This window comes from Mustela lutreola, chromosome 8 (genome assembly GCF_030435805.1).
Source record: "Mustela lutreola isolate mMusLut2 chromosome 8, mMusLut2.pri, whole genome shotgun sequence".
Taxonomy (NCBI): Eukaryota; Metazoa; Chordata; class Mammalia; order Carnivora; family Mustelidae; genus Mustela; species Mustela lutreola.
In genome coordinates, this window is record NC_081297.1 from 46,382,956 (window position 1) to 46,398,195 (window position 15,240).

General features: G+C 49.8%; 1 protein-coding gene across 1 annotated transcript; it reads right to left on the minus strand.

Annotated features, from left to right (window-relative positions):
- Positions 1–1,504: 1,504 nt before the first annotated feature.
- Positions 1,505–14,982, minus strand: FGF6 (fibroblast growth factor 6). The gene is made up of 3 exons (XM_059187626.1): positions 14,419–14,982; positions 13,339–13,442; positions 1,505–3,582 (listed from the first exon to the last, which is right to left on the minus strand). The coding sequence occupies exons 1-3, from the start codon at positions 14,762–14,764 to the stop codon at positions 3,406–3,408; spliced, it is 627 nt and encodes a 208-aa protein (XP_059043609.1). The 5' UTR covers positions 14,765–14,982; the 3' UTR covers positions 1,505–3,405.
- Positions 14,983–15,240: the final 258 nt, after the last annotated feature.

Sequence of the window (15,240 nt, forward strand, 5' to 3'; positions counted from 1 at the left end):
GAACTACAGCTTGTGAACTTTCATACATCTTTCTCTCTTAGGATTCTACAGAATGATAACTTGAAGGCTCTGATGTCTAGGACAAGAAAGGGGCTCGGCACCATCATGAGAAGAATTCCAAACTTCCCAGCATGTGACAAAGTCAGGAGAGAATTTCGGGCCTGGGTTCCTGGCCTGAGAAAATCCTATATGTCTAAAAAGGAGAGAGTTTTGTAGCCTAGATCCGGAGAGAGGAGAAAATATTCTCTTTCCTGAGCCACAGAATGGGGTGCATATGCTGGATGTGTTGTGGGACGTGGCAGCAGAGGGGGAAGGCTGTGACGGGTAATGGTAGGGGATTACAACATTATATGCCGCCTTCCATGGGAGGTTCAAAGACGCATGGCAAGTAGGAACGGAAGGGGTATTAGAAGGAGCAAATGATGGAGCAATCACAATCAACAGTTTCAATGGGGCAGTTGGGGTTTTTTTGTTTCCTCTGAGGTCCACCCATTGTCCTGAGGAGAGTGCAGACTCTACAGGGTGCTCTACCGGGTCCCCTATGGTTTTTGAGCTCACGTCTCCCCAGATGAGAAGTTCATTCCAAGAATGTGCTCGTATGTTGCTCCTATTTTTATAGTTTGCTCTTGAAGAAGGAATAAGGCAGCGTCTGGGTTCTGGAGTCGCAAGTGTGCATGGAGCTGCCAGAGAAGGTTCAGGATAGGAGAGAAGCCAATGACTACAAAACTCTATAAACCAGGATCATAGCTCGGGATCTGGGAGAGAGATGACCTAAGTTGTTCGTAGTACATGGCAGCAGGAAGGTGAAGGTCATTCTTTCCCCTGCCTACATGATGTCTGCTACAGCCTCTTGGATCCAATGGGGCCGAGAGCTCAGTTTGGAGCTCAGTAGACATGGTGATCAGACACATCTGTGCACAGACACAGTTGCAGGGGAGAAGGAACTGAGCAGTCCTTTGCTGATCTTCCTTTGTTCCTACCCGTTAACCCACTTCTATGGCCGGAGAGTGACTTGTAAGCCTAAACCACTTACAGATCGAAGAGAAAGCTCTTGGGAGAGAATGCCTCTGGATAGGAGACATTTTAAAGAATCAATGATGCATCACCACATCTAGGAATATATTCAGAATGTTCAACGACTGCTATAGCATAGGCTCCGGTGCCAGTTAGGACATAGGCAATTCCTAACTTTGAAGCAATTCCAGTCATAGGCAATGGGTGTGCTGGTACCTCTGCATGGTGACTGGATAGCAAGCCTGCCTGGTCCCAGGCATGTCTTAGCTTCTCCTTCTCATTCCTAGCACAAGATATGGAAGTGGACTTTTGGAGGAACTCCTTGTCACTGTCTGAGCACTTTTATGAGCCTCCAGAAAGATGCAGACAAGGTCTAGCAGTCTGAGGCCTTGAGACTCTTTTGAGAAATGTATCCCCTCTCGTGCCGAGTTGGCTCCGAGGTTTAGGAAGAAAGGAACTAACACTTTGGGACCTAACACTTTTCTGCACTCCCAGCACCTTCCATTGGGTATGGCTAAATGCCTCGGGTTCTGAGTGCATCAGTTTCTGATGTACCCTGTCAAAGAAACTAATCAATTACTCTGGACAAGATAATCAGCTTTGTCCTCTGCCTCCAAGCAGACCTGCCCTTTGAATATTCCAAATGGTCAAGATGGACCAGTTTTCTCCCCCTTCCAGTTGACCCAAGACCCCAGCTCCTGCCAGTTTCTTCCAAGGTGGGGTCATGTCTACTCTTGCTCCTGAGCTCTTACTGTATGTTCAATCTTTGCTCACCTTTGTGGGGCCTTTTCCTCCTCATCCAGCACATGTCCTCCCTGATGTGTGCCAGACAGAGAGGTAGCCTGTAGGATGCCTCTGCTGAGTAGCCAACTTCCATGTCCAGCTCATAGTCACTCAGCTCAGATCTATCTATAGATGGTCGCATCTGCAAATAGAGAGGTATGTCGAAGGCGAAGGCATTTGCAGCAAATGGGGGGTTGTCTTCCAGGCAGGGGGCCCCTAAGAGTAGCGGAGGGTGTCAGGTCATTCTGTAACTTGATGGTTCATGTATGCCGAAAATATTTGCACTCTGATATGGCTCTCTGTGGTTTCAGATTTAGGAACATTCCAATCATTCAGGAATCTGAAGGCTCCAGGCAGACAACATTTATAGTCACTTGGGGGGAACCTCTGCTTTAAATACTCTCAAAGGACAGGAGGCAAGAAGGCATTGTACAGCAAGGAGCTGTTACAGCTTGGCTGCTTGAGTTCATATAACTATCACTCTTCTCTTACTGTAGGGGGAGCAGAGGGGGCAAAGTCTGGAGGTCATGGTGCCCATTCTACTGCATCCAGCCACCAGTGTGAATGCGAGATGAGGACGACCAAGAAGGAAGTGAGAGTATCAGATGAGGACTTGGGTGAGTTTCCCGGACGTAGCTGGAGAGAAATCATCATCTGCAGTCCAAGCCTCTCTACTTCCTTCATGCCCTATTTTGTACCCCCTCACCCCTCGCCAAAGAGGTTGCCATTATTAGGATCCTTGTCATCTGAGGTTAAAATAAGACTCAGTTCAAAGTGAGGAAAAGTTATGGGCAGGGAGCCTGGCCCCGTCTTGTTCTTGGAGTCACACACAGCACTGAATCCTCCAGGCCGAATGGCACTCCGCAGGACATCCAGTCCCTTCCGCCGCTTCCAGCAGGCCTTCCCCAGCTGCTCGAGACACAGCTCTACCCCATTTCTGCAAGAAGAGGATCCCTTCTCCCCCAGCTTCCCTGTCAGGGCAGCCCAGTGTCCCTGGAGCCCTCATAGGCAGGAAGTTTGGAGCCTTCCCACTTTCCTTCTGGTTTGCAGATAAACCCTACTCTCCCCTCCATCCCGCCCTCCATGCTTAGAGGACAGCTGCTCCCACTGCCTGCGCACGCCATGCGTGCATGCGAGTGGCCTCTGAATGGAAGGATGATTGGGAAGTGGCACAATGAGAGTCCACATCAATCTTGCTGGTTTGACGGGAGACATTCTTGCAGGCAGATTCCTGCTGCAGTGATCCTGGGAGAAAGAAACCCGACACTCTGCCATGCCTTTGCTCAGACTGTCTATACAACGATGTGTGGTTATACACCAACACATGCACATGTTGCCATGCTGGCCTTTCCCCGTGCACATGGTCACATGCCCCGTGTAGCTTCTTCCCTCACTTGAGTTCAGAGCATATATCCATCGCCATTCTAGGAGGTTGGTTGCAAGCCCTTTCTTGGGTTGGTTACATACCATAGGGTCTGGTATGGCTTCTCCCCAAGCCCAAGAGAAGCCTGACTCAGGAGTTGTGGGGGGCAAGGGGGATTGTTCATTTGTGCAAAATTCTGATACAAAAGATGTTGCTTTCAATCTGAGAGCCTCCTTTCCGGGTCCTTATATCCTGGGAAGGAAGTGAGTGACAGTCATGATGGGGGACACCTTGCTGCCCCGCTTCACCCGTCCGTATTTGCTCAGTGCGATGTAGGTCCCTCTGTACAGGTCTGACTCGTAGGCATTGTAATTGTTGGGCAGGAGGGTTTCTCTGAACTTGCATTCCTCTTGGAAGCTGGGCTGCCAAAGAAATGGACAAACAGCAGAGGCTCAGTTACAAATGAGGTGTAACGGGCCCCCTACCGGGCGTGCCTCCCCTCCTCTCTGTCAGACAACCAGCAGGGATTCTGAGCCATCCTAGGTGAACTGGGTCATGGAAGGTCAGAAAGGAAGAGACTTCTGAGCTGTTGGGTCCTTCTCACGTTCCCTCCTTTAGGATGAAGAAATCAAGGTCCAGGGACAGCAATGGTCTGGATCACAGGGGGTGGGTCTCCTGACCCTCAATTTAAGGGCGCTCTCCTCTTAGCACCTCGCTGATAATTTATTCCATTCAGAAAAGGATACAACAGGCTGTTTTCTCATGTCCACTGTGAGAGGTGGTCTCGTGGAGCAGGACTGGGAGCCTGGGCTCCACTTAGTAACTTCCCTGCTTTCTAGCTGTGTGATCTCGGGCAGGATCTCCCTCTCAGCCTTTGTTCCCTTTCCTGCAAGCTGTGTCCTGGGCGGGCAGGTCTTTTCCAACGCTGCCTGTTGACTATGTTAACCATTTCTTCTTTCCCCTGGTGTCCACTCACTCTGTCTATTCCAGCTTATGCCCTAGGTTTGCAACCCCTTAAAGAGGTTCATTCTTGGTTTTGACTTTGAGCCCAGAAGAGGCCCGGTGCCTCCTAGACATTCATGGCAAGTCTGGGAACAGAAATGGTGAGGAGCAGCCATTTTTATGGGGAAGAGAACCTGGTTCCCTCTGTGGCAGGTGGTGCCGTGGAGTCTGGAGCCAGTGATAAATCAGCCCCTTCAGTGCTAATTTGGTAGAGAAGCGTGTGTGGACCATCTGTTCAGAAAATGAAGGCTGAACTTCCTGTCACACATCAACAAGTTCATTCCCGCTATCACCCATGTCCTCCTTTATTCCTAGAAAAGAGGGCCCTTCCTCCCCAGGCCTCTGGGCCCACTGCTGAGGGAGGCTGGGGAGATTTCTGTGCATTGGACAGGGAACGGCTCTGTGGGCTCTAGAGGAAGAAAGAGCAAGATAAGAGCCAGGAGATCTGGGATCCTGTCTCGAAAGAAGTACAGAATGAAACAAAAAGAGAGAGGTGGGATGTAATTTCTGACTCCTTCCTGCTGACTGAGGCCATCGGCTATAAAAAGCCCACTCAATGGCCTGCCGGCTGTGCCAGAGGTGTCATCTGACCTTCTCTGAAGGAATCGTACTGTGAGCACCCTGGGCTGGTGGAGGCGGGGGATGGACCAGAGCCTCTTCCTGTTATGAAGGGAGGGTGATGAGCTAGCTCACTGGGCTCCCAGGCCCCTCCCCCACTGCACCCCGCCCTCCCCCCTTTGGGCACCTGCACCTCTCAGGCAGCACATACAGGACTGTGTGATCCCCAGGGACAGCTTCTTCTATCCCAATAGACTCCAAGTAGCCCAAGACAAGGACTGTCTTGTCAGGTACGTGACGCTGAATGGACCATGATTTAACAGGGGCAACAGCAAGGCAGGTGCATACCCCTCCCCCTCCGACTCCATGGCTGGCTCCTTCAATGCAGCGTGAGAGTGAGCTAGGAGCAGTGCAGTGTGAGGAGGGAAGGGCACACTCCCCTCCTGACCTTTGCCCCTTTCTCCTTTCCCCATTTATCGTTTAAAAGGCACTTCCACAAGTGCTAATTTACCTGGGATGAATATGAAAGCTTCAGCCAGCCACACCAGCTGACTTCCTAGCAGCACACTGGGCACTTGGATTTTTCCCAAGCTAGCCTTGTTATGGATGGTCAGTAAGTATTTGTGGAAGGACGGTCCCAAAGGCAGAGAGAATAAACTAATCAAAGTAGGTAAAAAGCATAAGTGTACACTGGTTTGAGGGTACGTCGAGGATGATTTACCTCTTAATTAGCTCTGTGAACAGGGACACATGGTTTAACCTTCCCTCCTCTGACTTAACCTCAGTTCTCTCATCTCTACATTGGGGGACAGTAAGAATAATTATGCCATAGAACTGGCGTGAGCATGAATTGAAATAACATACAGCAAGTCGTTGTTATAACACCTGGCACGTAGTGAAGAAGAAAATATTGTTATTATAACTCTTCTCTATCACAAACTACTTTACATTAAAAGCCCTGAAAGTCTGTCTTAACCTGGATTGCCCTTCCTGCAAAACCTGCTGTGGGTTATGACACATTTTTGGTTTTAAGCTCCGCAGTTATGGACTGAATGACTTCGAGACCTTGAGCTTGTATGAGAAGAGCACAGAACTAGGGTACACAGAGGCTGATGCTCCAGCACTGCTCTTTGGGGCCTCTCTGGACCATGGTTTCTTTACCTGTGCATGGGGTGTAGGGTCTGCCACAGGAGCTAAGATTGTTGGTGAGCAAAGCTCTGAAGCAACAACGCTAGGAGAAAGTACACTCAAAATTGATTATAAATTTAACTGAGAAATAAAACTACACCGATTAAAAGTCTGGTGCATGGGCACCTGGATGGCTTAGTCAATTAAGCTTTGGACTGTCCATTTCGGCTCAGGTCATGATCTCAGGGTCCTGGGATTGAGCCCCATGTGGGGCTCTGCGCTGAGCATGCCGCCTGCTTGGGATTTTCTCTTTCGCTCCTTCTCTCTCAGCCACTGCACACCTGCCCGCACGCACATGTACATTACGTATTCTTTCTCTCTTTCTAAAAAGAAAAACAGGTCTGGTGCAGATCGATGAACAAAATAGAGTCCAGAAGCAGAAGTAGATCCAAATATATGTCAATATAAAATAAAAAATGGATCTGAAATTTATATAAAATAAAAGCATTTCAAATCACTAGAGAGAAGATGGGGTTGGAACAACTGGATAATATCTAATAATAATAATAGTAATAAAGTTTGACTTGTTATTTCATTCCTTACGTTACAATAAATTCTACAACTAGCAAAGATCTAAATGTGAAAATGAGAACCTTAAAAGTCCAGAAAAAATTTGTTTCAATAGTCTTGAGTCGGGAAGCTCTTTTTGAGCAGGACACTGAAAACTAGACACCATAAAAAAAGCAAAACCAATAAATTTGACTTCTGCCTGGAAAAAAAAATTGCCTCAAAACAAAAATATAAATAGCAAACTCAGTTAAAAAATAGTTGCATAAGAAAATAGTTGCCATGTTGGAGCACCTGGGTGGCTCAGGAAGTTGAGCTTCCAACTGTTGCTCAGGTTTTGATCTCAGGGTCGTAAGTTCATGCTGGGCTCCATGTCAGGTGTGGAGCCTACTTAAAATAAATAAATAAATAACAAAACCCCAATAAAATGAAAATAAAAAATAAAAAAATAGTTGCAATGTGTATGTGTCAGAGAGTACAATTTTGGTACTTTATGCAGAACCCTTAACTGAGAACTGTTTATGAACAGACCATTCACAGAAAAGGAAATACAATTCTCATTTGAACATGAGAAAATATACCCAATAAGAGAAATCTAAGTCATAATGGTGAGACATTTTTTAATTGTTTGATTAATAGAAGTCAGGTGTTTGATAATATTCTTTCTTTTTTAGAGAGAGAGATAACATGGGAGCAAGCTGGGGAGGGGCAGAGGGAGAAGGAGAAGGAGAGAGAATGTCAAGCCGTCTCCACGCTAAGCTTGGAGCCTAACTCAGGTCTCCATCTCGACACCCCGAGACCATGACCCAAGCCAAAATCAAGAGCCTTGACGCTTAACTGACTGAGCCACCCAGGTGCCCCTTGATAATATTCTTCTCTTGGTGAGAGCACGAAGACTAGGAATTCTCATTTAATGTCTCTGGGTGTCTGTATTGTAATGAGCTCTATACAGAGCAATTGGACAATATCTTCTAGAATGAAAAAGGACTACTAATTCTTCTTCTAGGAATTATCTTACTGGCACACTCCTACACATGTACAAGAGTTACTCGCTGCAACATTTTCTATAATAGTAAAAGACCAAAAACCACAAAGTGTTTATTAGGAGGGAAGAAGTTAGTTCAGTTCTGGCAGAGTCCTACAATTGAATACTGTGAGCCATGAAACATACGGAACCTCCATGTGCATGAACTTGACATGGTCTCAAAGCCATACTGGTAAGTGAAGAGGCAAGCTTCGAAATGGTGTGTAGTGTGCTCTTATCCGTGTGAGTTTATAAGGTAACAGTGAGGGCACACTCACAGGGACACAGGTTCTTCCGGGAGCAACACACAAGGCTGGGTAATGCCTTTCACTGGGGAGGTAGATACTAGTGGCTTTAAACGCCAGTGAGAAAGGGACTAAATTTCCACGGCATGTTCTTTTGTACCTTCTCCCTCCATGCCCTGCCCCACCGTGTTCACATATTACCTAGTCATGTAAGTAGATGGTTTAAAGCAGGAAAGGAGTTCAGGATAGGAGACGGGCCAGGAAACACAGCCAAGAAAACATTTCTATCAGAAACTGGTGGTCCCTCCGCCCTTGTCCGGTTCAGCCCCTGCCACCCACTACTTTCCCCTCTGTTGTAACTTAGATATCCCTGGAGAGTACCCCACCGTCAGTGTCCAGGAGAATGAATTTCTGATCTGGATGGTGCTTACGGGACAGATTTCGAGTGTGGTTTGCAAACTCGAGAGAGGAAACCAAACCCTGGTGCCAGCGTGCGGAGAGGAGAGGAAGGGAAAGAGGAGGGACAGAGTGGTTCAGGCAGGAAACTCTGGAACCTTCTGCCCGTATCCTCCATTCTAGAATGTGTGGATTAAGAATCCAGTCTTTCCTAGCATCTGGGGCTCCTGAAACATTGTTAAATATGCACAATGGCGCTTATTCGCACTGTGCTTTGTGCTCTGCTCATCGAATTTGAGGGATTACTCAAATTTTCTCTCCTTTCACAAAAATGTTTTCCTACTTTCGTTTGGTTCTTTTTCTCTAGCCTTGCTCAGATTCCCAGCCTTCCCCAGAACTGCGTACACATCTACAGTGAAATATGAAGTTTGCTTTCGGAGCCCTCTCTTTCCCCTGCCTGCCCCTTTCTGCACCCCTCCACCCGTCCTTAGGGTTCAGACGGCAGGAAGCCAAGACCATTTCCCTGAACTCTTTGAAGCAGCCGACGCTTCAGGCCAATAGGCTTTTCCCACTGTCCTGCCTGATGCTCAGTGTGGTATCCAGACCCAGCCCCTTAATCCGTGCCTCTGGCATCCTGAGCCCCCGGTTCTCGTGGCCTGGGAGTGCTGGCTGCTGTGAGAAAAGCACTGGTGCCAAGTGAACGCCGTGTTAAGAAAAGGAGCTACCATATATGATTACTCGAACAAATCAAAATAATTCCACCAGATCACATTTCCTGGGCCGGGCGGGCCTCAGGCCCCACCAGGACAACGTCTTAAATTCCATGTAGGTCTAACGAGGAACCAAAACTCCAAAGAGATCAGCTCTCACAAGAAGAAGGGCATTTTGGAGAGGGATTTTGCAGAGGGCTGTTTCAGTGTGTCACCTCTGGCAGAAATGCCCCTTACAGTCTGGGGTGGAGGAAACAACCATCATTTGTCTTCAAACAGAGCTAAGTCACCTGGACTGCTGGGGGTGGGCGCTTGTCTTTAAAGTTCTTCCTCCCAGGGCTGCCTTGGCCACCTGCCCCTCTTACTCTGGTTGTGTGTGTGCCTGGGAAGGGTTGGGGGAAGACGTATTTAAGGAGGTGGGGAGTGAGGAGAAAAAAAAAAGGCTCTTTTTTCTAAGACCCTTTCTTCTGCAGCCCCTGACTGTTTCTTTACCTGTCTTTAGTAGAAATGGAGAAATACCATCTCCAAGCCCTGAAGAGGTCTGTCTATTGCACCTGCCTTTTTTTGGTAACACACAATTGCATTGTCAATTTACAGTGTTTGAAAGGTTTTCAGCAGGCACATCATTCTCTAATTCTGGTGTAGACTTTTTTTTTTTTTTTTTAAAGATTTTATTTATTTATTTGACAGAGAGAGAGATCATAAGTAGGCAGAGAGGCAGGCAGAGAGAGGGGGGGAAGCAGGCTCCCTGCTGAGCAGAGAGCCTGATGTGGGGCTCAATCCTAGGACCCTGAGATCATGACCTGAGCAGAAGACAGAGGCTTAACCTACTGAGCCACCCAGGTGCCCTTTGGTGTAGCCTTTTGTAGCAGGCAGGCGGTGAGCTGGGGAAAGTTGTCTGCAGGGCTCTGAGGTCTCAGCCCCTAGTCCTTCCCCTGGAGCCAACACATCCCCTCAGGAATCTGTTCTCTGAGCTTTGCTGCTGAGTCCTCCCCTGTCCCGAAGTAATGCCCAAGAGAATAATCAAAGGCCTTGATGGATGAAACAAACAGCGTGTTTTGCACGCTGTCATACTACTACTGATGAGAAGGATGTAGATAGCTATAATTAGTAAAACTAAAATCGCTTCAAAGCATAGCTCAGTTCGTACTAGCTTGTTGTCTGTGTACATTTTTCTTGGCCAAAGGATTCTCATAGAACATTGTCAGGTGGAGATCTTTGATTTTTTTCAATTTTACTTTTAAAAGGATGAAGGAGATTGGAATTCACTGATTTCTGCCTCTGGCTACACTCAAGAGAGCAGAGGTCCAGGCCCAGAGAAGGTCAGTGATTTTGCCCCAAATGAGAGAGTAGTGGAAAGCAGGAGGGACAGGGGCTAGGACTCGGGTCCCAGTCTCCTGCCGGTGTGCTTCCGCTGTGGGCTTCCCGTCCGTGACCTGCAGAGCCCGGAGGCGGGTCCACGCACAGCCCTGACTGGACGTGAGACCTTGGAAACCTTGCAAAGTCCTGTCTGTAAAGGGAGGATAAAGATCACACACACCTCCCGGGGCTGCTGGGGGCGGCAGGGTGCCCGACAAACACTAGGTGCTCAATATGGGATGGTTATTATCTAAGAAGAGCGAGGCCGCCCTGAAGCTGTGTACCCCACTTTCCTAGAGATGAAGCAGGTAAGAGGCCACTTTTCCTGGGCGGCTTTTCAGGGCTCTTATTCTCTGACCATGAGCTGTCCCGTGTCCCCAACCCCAGCACAGGTCCCCTCCCCCCAAGAGAAATCTCATTTAGCTGCAGGCTGTAGCAGCTGAGCCAGGGGAGCTGAGGCAGCTCTAGGGGCTTAAGGGAAATAGTGTGAATGAAATCATCACCCAGCGGGAGTCTTCCTGGCTCCGGGGATCAGTTGGCAATTGTTTTTTTAGACTGTGATAACAGGCCCCTGAGGGGCAGCAGGAGGGGGTAGAGGTGCTTCAGCCGATCAGTTGCCCAGGCCTGGGGCACAGTTTGGCCAGACACCCTCTTCCAGGCCCACTCTCTGTGCCCTGGTCCTGGGCTCCAGGGGGGCCAAGCTCCCACCTCGGACAAGGTGTTCCTGGACCCAATGTTCCTGGGAAATGGGAGAGGGGTTGAGTGTGCAGAGTGAATGGGTCTTTCCTCAGGACAGCACCCCCCCCCCCCCCCACTTTCCCTGGACTTGTTCACTTAGTGAACCCTCCAGCTAATGGGCCCACTTGACCCCCTTTGAAGTCATGGGCCCTGGTGGCTGGGGCAAATGTGTCTCCTACATCAGGAATCAGCCCACTTTCCGGCATGGCTCCTTCCCTTTTGCTACTCAATGCTTTACCCCTTTGCAGTGAGATCTAAATGTTTTCTTTCCACCATCCCTTTCCTTTCCTTCCCTTTCATCTTTCTTCCAGATGTGGAGCTTGAACTCACGGCCCTGAGATCAAAACCTGAGCTGCGGTCAAGAGTTGGACGTTTAAGTGGCTAAGCCACCCAGGTGCCCCTGCAGTACTTTCTCTGACTATGATTAAAGCTCTGAGTTTGGAATCTCATGTAGGTTCTCTTGCCAGGGCCCCACATTTCAAGGGGGATGTGGATAAATGCTCCTGTATTTATGCCCTTTCCCTGCTCAGAGTTGAGCCTCCGTCTGGGTAAGGAGAAAGCAATACTAGAGAAGGGCTTCTGTAATCTGGGGTTCCTTCCCGGAGATCTACCTGCTAAATGATCCCCTACAGACAGTGTCACAGCCAACAGCCTCCATTCCTGGCTTTCCAGTCAGTGGGATCCCAGGTACTGTGCAGGCTGGTGAGAAGGGGCTTCTGGAGATGACTCATTCCACAGGAAGGGGCCCTGCTGCACCCACACCTATGTTGGTCCCAGGCAGCCTTTGTCCTTCCCCATCACCTTTGTGCAGACAGGTGTCTGAGAAAAGGAGTGGGAATTCCAAGGCTCATGCTAGGTTTCTACTGCCCAACCCTCCAAAGGCCATGTATCCTGGTAGTCCTCACACCTTTCTGTGCCTCAGAAATACCAAAGAAGCTTCAAAAACAACAAACAAACCGATATCCAGACCCCCACCCCAGCTCTGCTGGATAAGAATCTCTGATAGAGGTCCCTGACATCTATCTGCACTTTGAACACCAAGATGCCGTGGATGCAAAAGGTCTTACCTGCCTCACCTCTAGGAAAGTGGGGTGCCTCGCCCTCCTTAGATAATGTAATAGCCGCCCCATATTGAGCACCTAGTGTTTGTCGGGCACCCTGCGGAGGGCTTTCCAAGCATTATCCCCCCGCAGCCCTGGGAGGTGTGTGTGATCTTTATCTTCCCTTTACAGGCAGGACTTTCCAAGGTTTCCAAGGTCTCATGTCCAGTCAGGGCTGTGAGTGGACCCACCTCTGGGCTCTGCAGGTAATGCGTGTCACACCTGCAGCAGAAGGGCCTGTGGTATAGAGACTGGGGCCCGAGTTCTGGTTCCTGGTGCCACCTACCCTCCAGCTCTTCCCCTTACTCCAGACACCCACTTTTAATCCATGCCTTGTCTCCATGCAAACCGACCCAGACTTAGAGTCAGCACTAAAGATCAGACAGAAGAGGGCACCTGAGCACCCCCTTTGGGTGGGTAGGGAGCAGACCCCCTCTGTAGGGATAGCTTCCCCAGAACCCGGCACCAATCCCAGCTCTCTCTGCTCACTTCCTGATGCTCAGTCTGTCTCCAAGGAGAGGTAGAACAGCACTCCACGCCCTTCTCATAAATAACTCTGGTATTCCTTGACAATTGCTCAGAGGTCTACTTTTTAGCTTTCTTATTTCTGTCAAAAGAACTCCCAGTTTCAACTTCATAGGCATGTTTTCCCAGCCCATATTTTGGAATAAGCTGAATCATGAGAGGAGAGCCCCAGGGCTCAGGAGGTCAAAGACAGCAGAGATTTAGGTATATATGCTTAGAAGTTGCCTAGGTTCACCAAAGGACTAGCATTTGCCCTCCCAGGGGTGATCTGTGATGGGGAGGGGACTAGCGGTGGGGTGTCAGCCCAGAGGGTGGGCTGAGTATGTTTCTCTAGCCTCTGGGATCAGGGCTCAGAGGACTTAAAACCTTAAAGTAAAATCTCAACACCCTGATGAAGGTGTGCTGGACCATAGGTAGGGGTACCTCTCAGAGGGGAGTTCTTGCGGAACAGCACCCCAAAGCCTTGCTTCTCTGGGCCCCTCCAGCTCAGGGGATCAAACCCGACCATAAGCCCGGATGACAGCTTTATGCCGGCGTCCAGCTCTCCTTCAGAACCAGTAGCCTCCTGAGCCATGATTCCTAATTAATTACAACAATGGAAGGGTCAGGAGAAACATGGCCCAGAGCAGATGCGAATTAACTGTGAAGCAAGCGAGGTATGATTTCCAGGCGGGTTACTGGTACGGGCCCCTCCTTCTTGTTCTAGACAGATAGGCACTTCTCTACTCAAAGCTTTTCTAGCATTTTCTTCAGCTGTGTAAGCTGCAGCCCTCACAGCTGGAGGTTGCTCCCTTAAGCTGGAGCTCCCCCGGCCCCATAGACTCACCGTTGTGTATAATCTCCCTTTACTGTTCATGGCAATGAAGAGGGCACTTTTCACTCCAAAGAGACTCACCACACCCCGCTCCACTGTGGAAATCTCCAGCAGGCCTGACAAAGAAAGGGGGGGGGCACGTTACCCAAGGCTTGTGTGGAGCAGCATGGGATATCAAACTAGAGGTGATGCCACAAGGACATCTAAGCCCGTCCCCGGCTCCTAGAAAGCCAGACCCTGTATCCCTGATCTCACTTTGGACTCGGCCAGTCCTGCCACTATACTGTCAAAGATCCAGCTCCACAAGGGCGGGGGCGGGGGGGGGGAGGGTGCTGGTGGTTCTGACACCAGATCCAAGGCTTACAACATAGCTACGTAAGATTAGCTTTCTGACTTAATCACATGAGGTCCTGGCCCGGGGTAGAAAAATGAATGCTGATGAGTTTTTTCATAAAGTTGATTCTCCACATGTTTCACCAAATCTCAGCTCATCTCAACTTGCAAACACTGCAGCCACACAGAGGCTGACGGCTTAACTGGATTCTGCAGCTCCTGTCCCCTCTTGGTCGGGCGAGTCTATCTATGCAGCAATCCTAGGACAAGGAGCCTGAGGACAGAGAAGGCAGGTCGGACTATAAAAGAAAGATGTACTTGAGCAGGAAATTTTGCAAATCACTTGCCTTTCCTTGTCAAAGAGGGAAGCTAAGTAAAAATCAGCTTGAGTCTAACCTGGTCCCAGTCCCCTCATTTATTCTCTCCACCCATGCCTTATGGCTTCCCTGCTGATGGTTTCTGGTGGTCGTCCAAGGCCATAGATGTGCCTATAATGCTGAAGTAATTAGTGCCACTGGGGCCCCGGGGGGTGATGGCAAAGGACACCAGAATGCTTAGACCTCAGCATATCAAGCGAGCAACCAGCCACCGTCCAAGTGAGTCTAGGGGAGGCGGCTATCCTGTGAGCATCCAAGCAGGGAGTAACACTTCTCTCCCTTTTGCAACAAGACCCCATGCACCAGAGCAAGTCCCCGTTGTCTTTTAGCCCTGCTTGAGCCCAAGACCCCCGCTTCCCGACTGGCCATAGCTGGCACTCACTGTAGGGGTTCTCCTCGTGGGTCCCGCTGATCCGGCCGTCGGGGGGCACCTGGAGGTGAAAGCCGATGCCCACGTTGCAGTAGAGTCTCCTCTGCCGCTTGATCCCCACCAAATAGCCACTCTCCCAATTCACCCCAGCAATCTCTCCAGCTAGCCCAGCTCGAGACCTTGACAGCAGGGTGCCCCACCCCCTGGAGTCCAGCAGCGTGCTGTTGGCGCGGGTGCCTGCAGGCGAGGGCACCACCATGCCCACTAGGACGCCTAGGAAGATGAGAGCCCGCAGCGTGCCCTGAAGACGTCCTGCTCCCCGGGACATAGTGATGAACAGCCTCTGTCCCAGGGCCATCCACCTTGCCTCTCAGGCACGTGGTCAGAATTAATGGCCCTAAAAATACCGCCCTTCTTGTTTTTCTCCCCTCAGCATGGCGGCAGGGGCTTATTTTTGGAAGGCAGATGAAGGCTGCTGACATGAAACCAAAGCCTGCTTTGGGCACTCGGGTTGGGAGCAGAGGGACCCAGGCTGAGCCGAGGCTGGTAGGGACCATGGCTTGGGGACGGCGTCTAGCTCGCCCGCTTGCTCCGTCCCGAGTTGATTATATTTGATTTGACCTATCTTTATAGTTCAGCAGACTGTCCCTCCCCTCCACCCATCATCACCCTGACGTCAACTGTCCCAGCTCACTTATCCAGGGCTGTAACATTAACCTGCTCCTGGGCCTGGCTGGCTCCCCAGACCCCCATCACCCTCCCCACACCCCAGGGATTCTGGGAGCCACTGTCATTCCAGCTATGAGGCAGGAATGAAGTGAGCAGGGAGCATCT

Bases quoted from the DNA above. Each gene is read 5' to 3' on its own strand.
- FGF6 (XM_059187626.1), bottom strand. From the start codon at position 14,764: ATGGCCCTGGGACAGAGGCTGTTCATCACTATGTCCCGGGGAGCAGGA. The intron at 13,443-14,418 runs GTGAGTGCCAGC...TTTCTTTGTCAG, and splicing joins CCACGAGGAGAACCCCTACA to GCCTGCTGGAGATTTCCACA. The intron at 3,583-13,338 runs GTGAGTCTATGG...TTTCTTTGGCAG, and splicing joins AAGGGAGATTATACACAACG to CCCAGCTTCCAAGAGGAATG.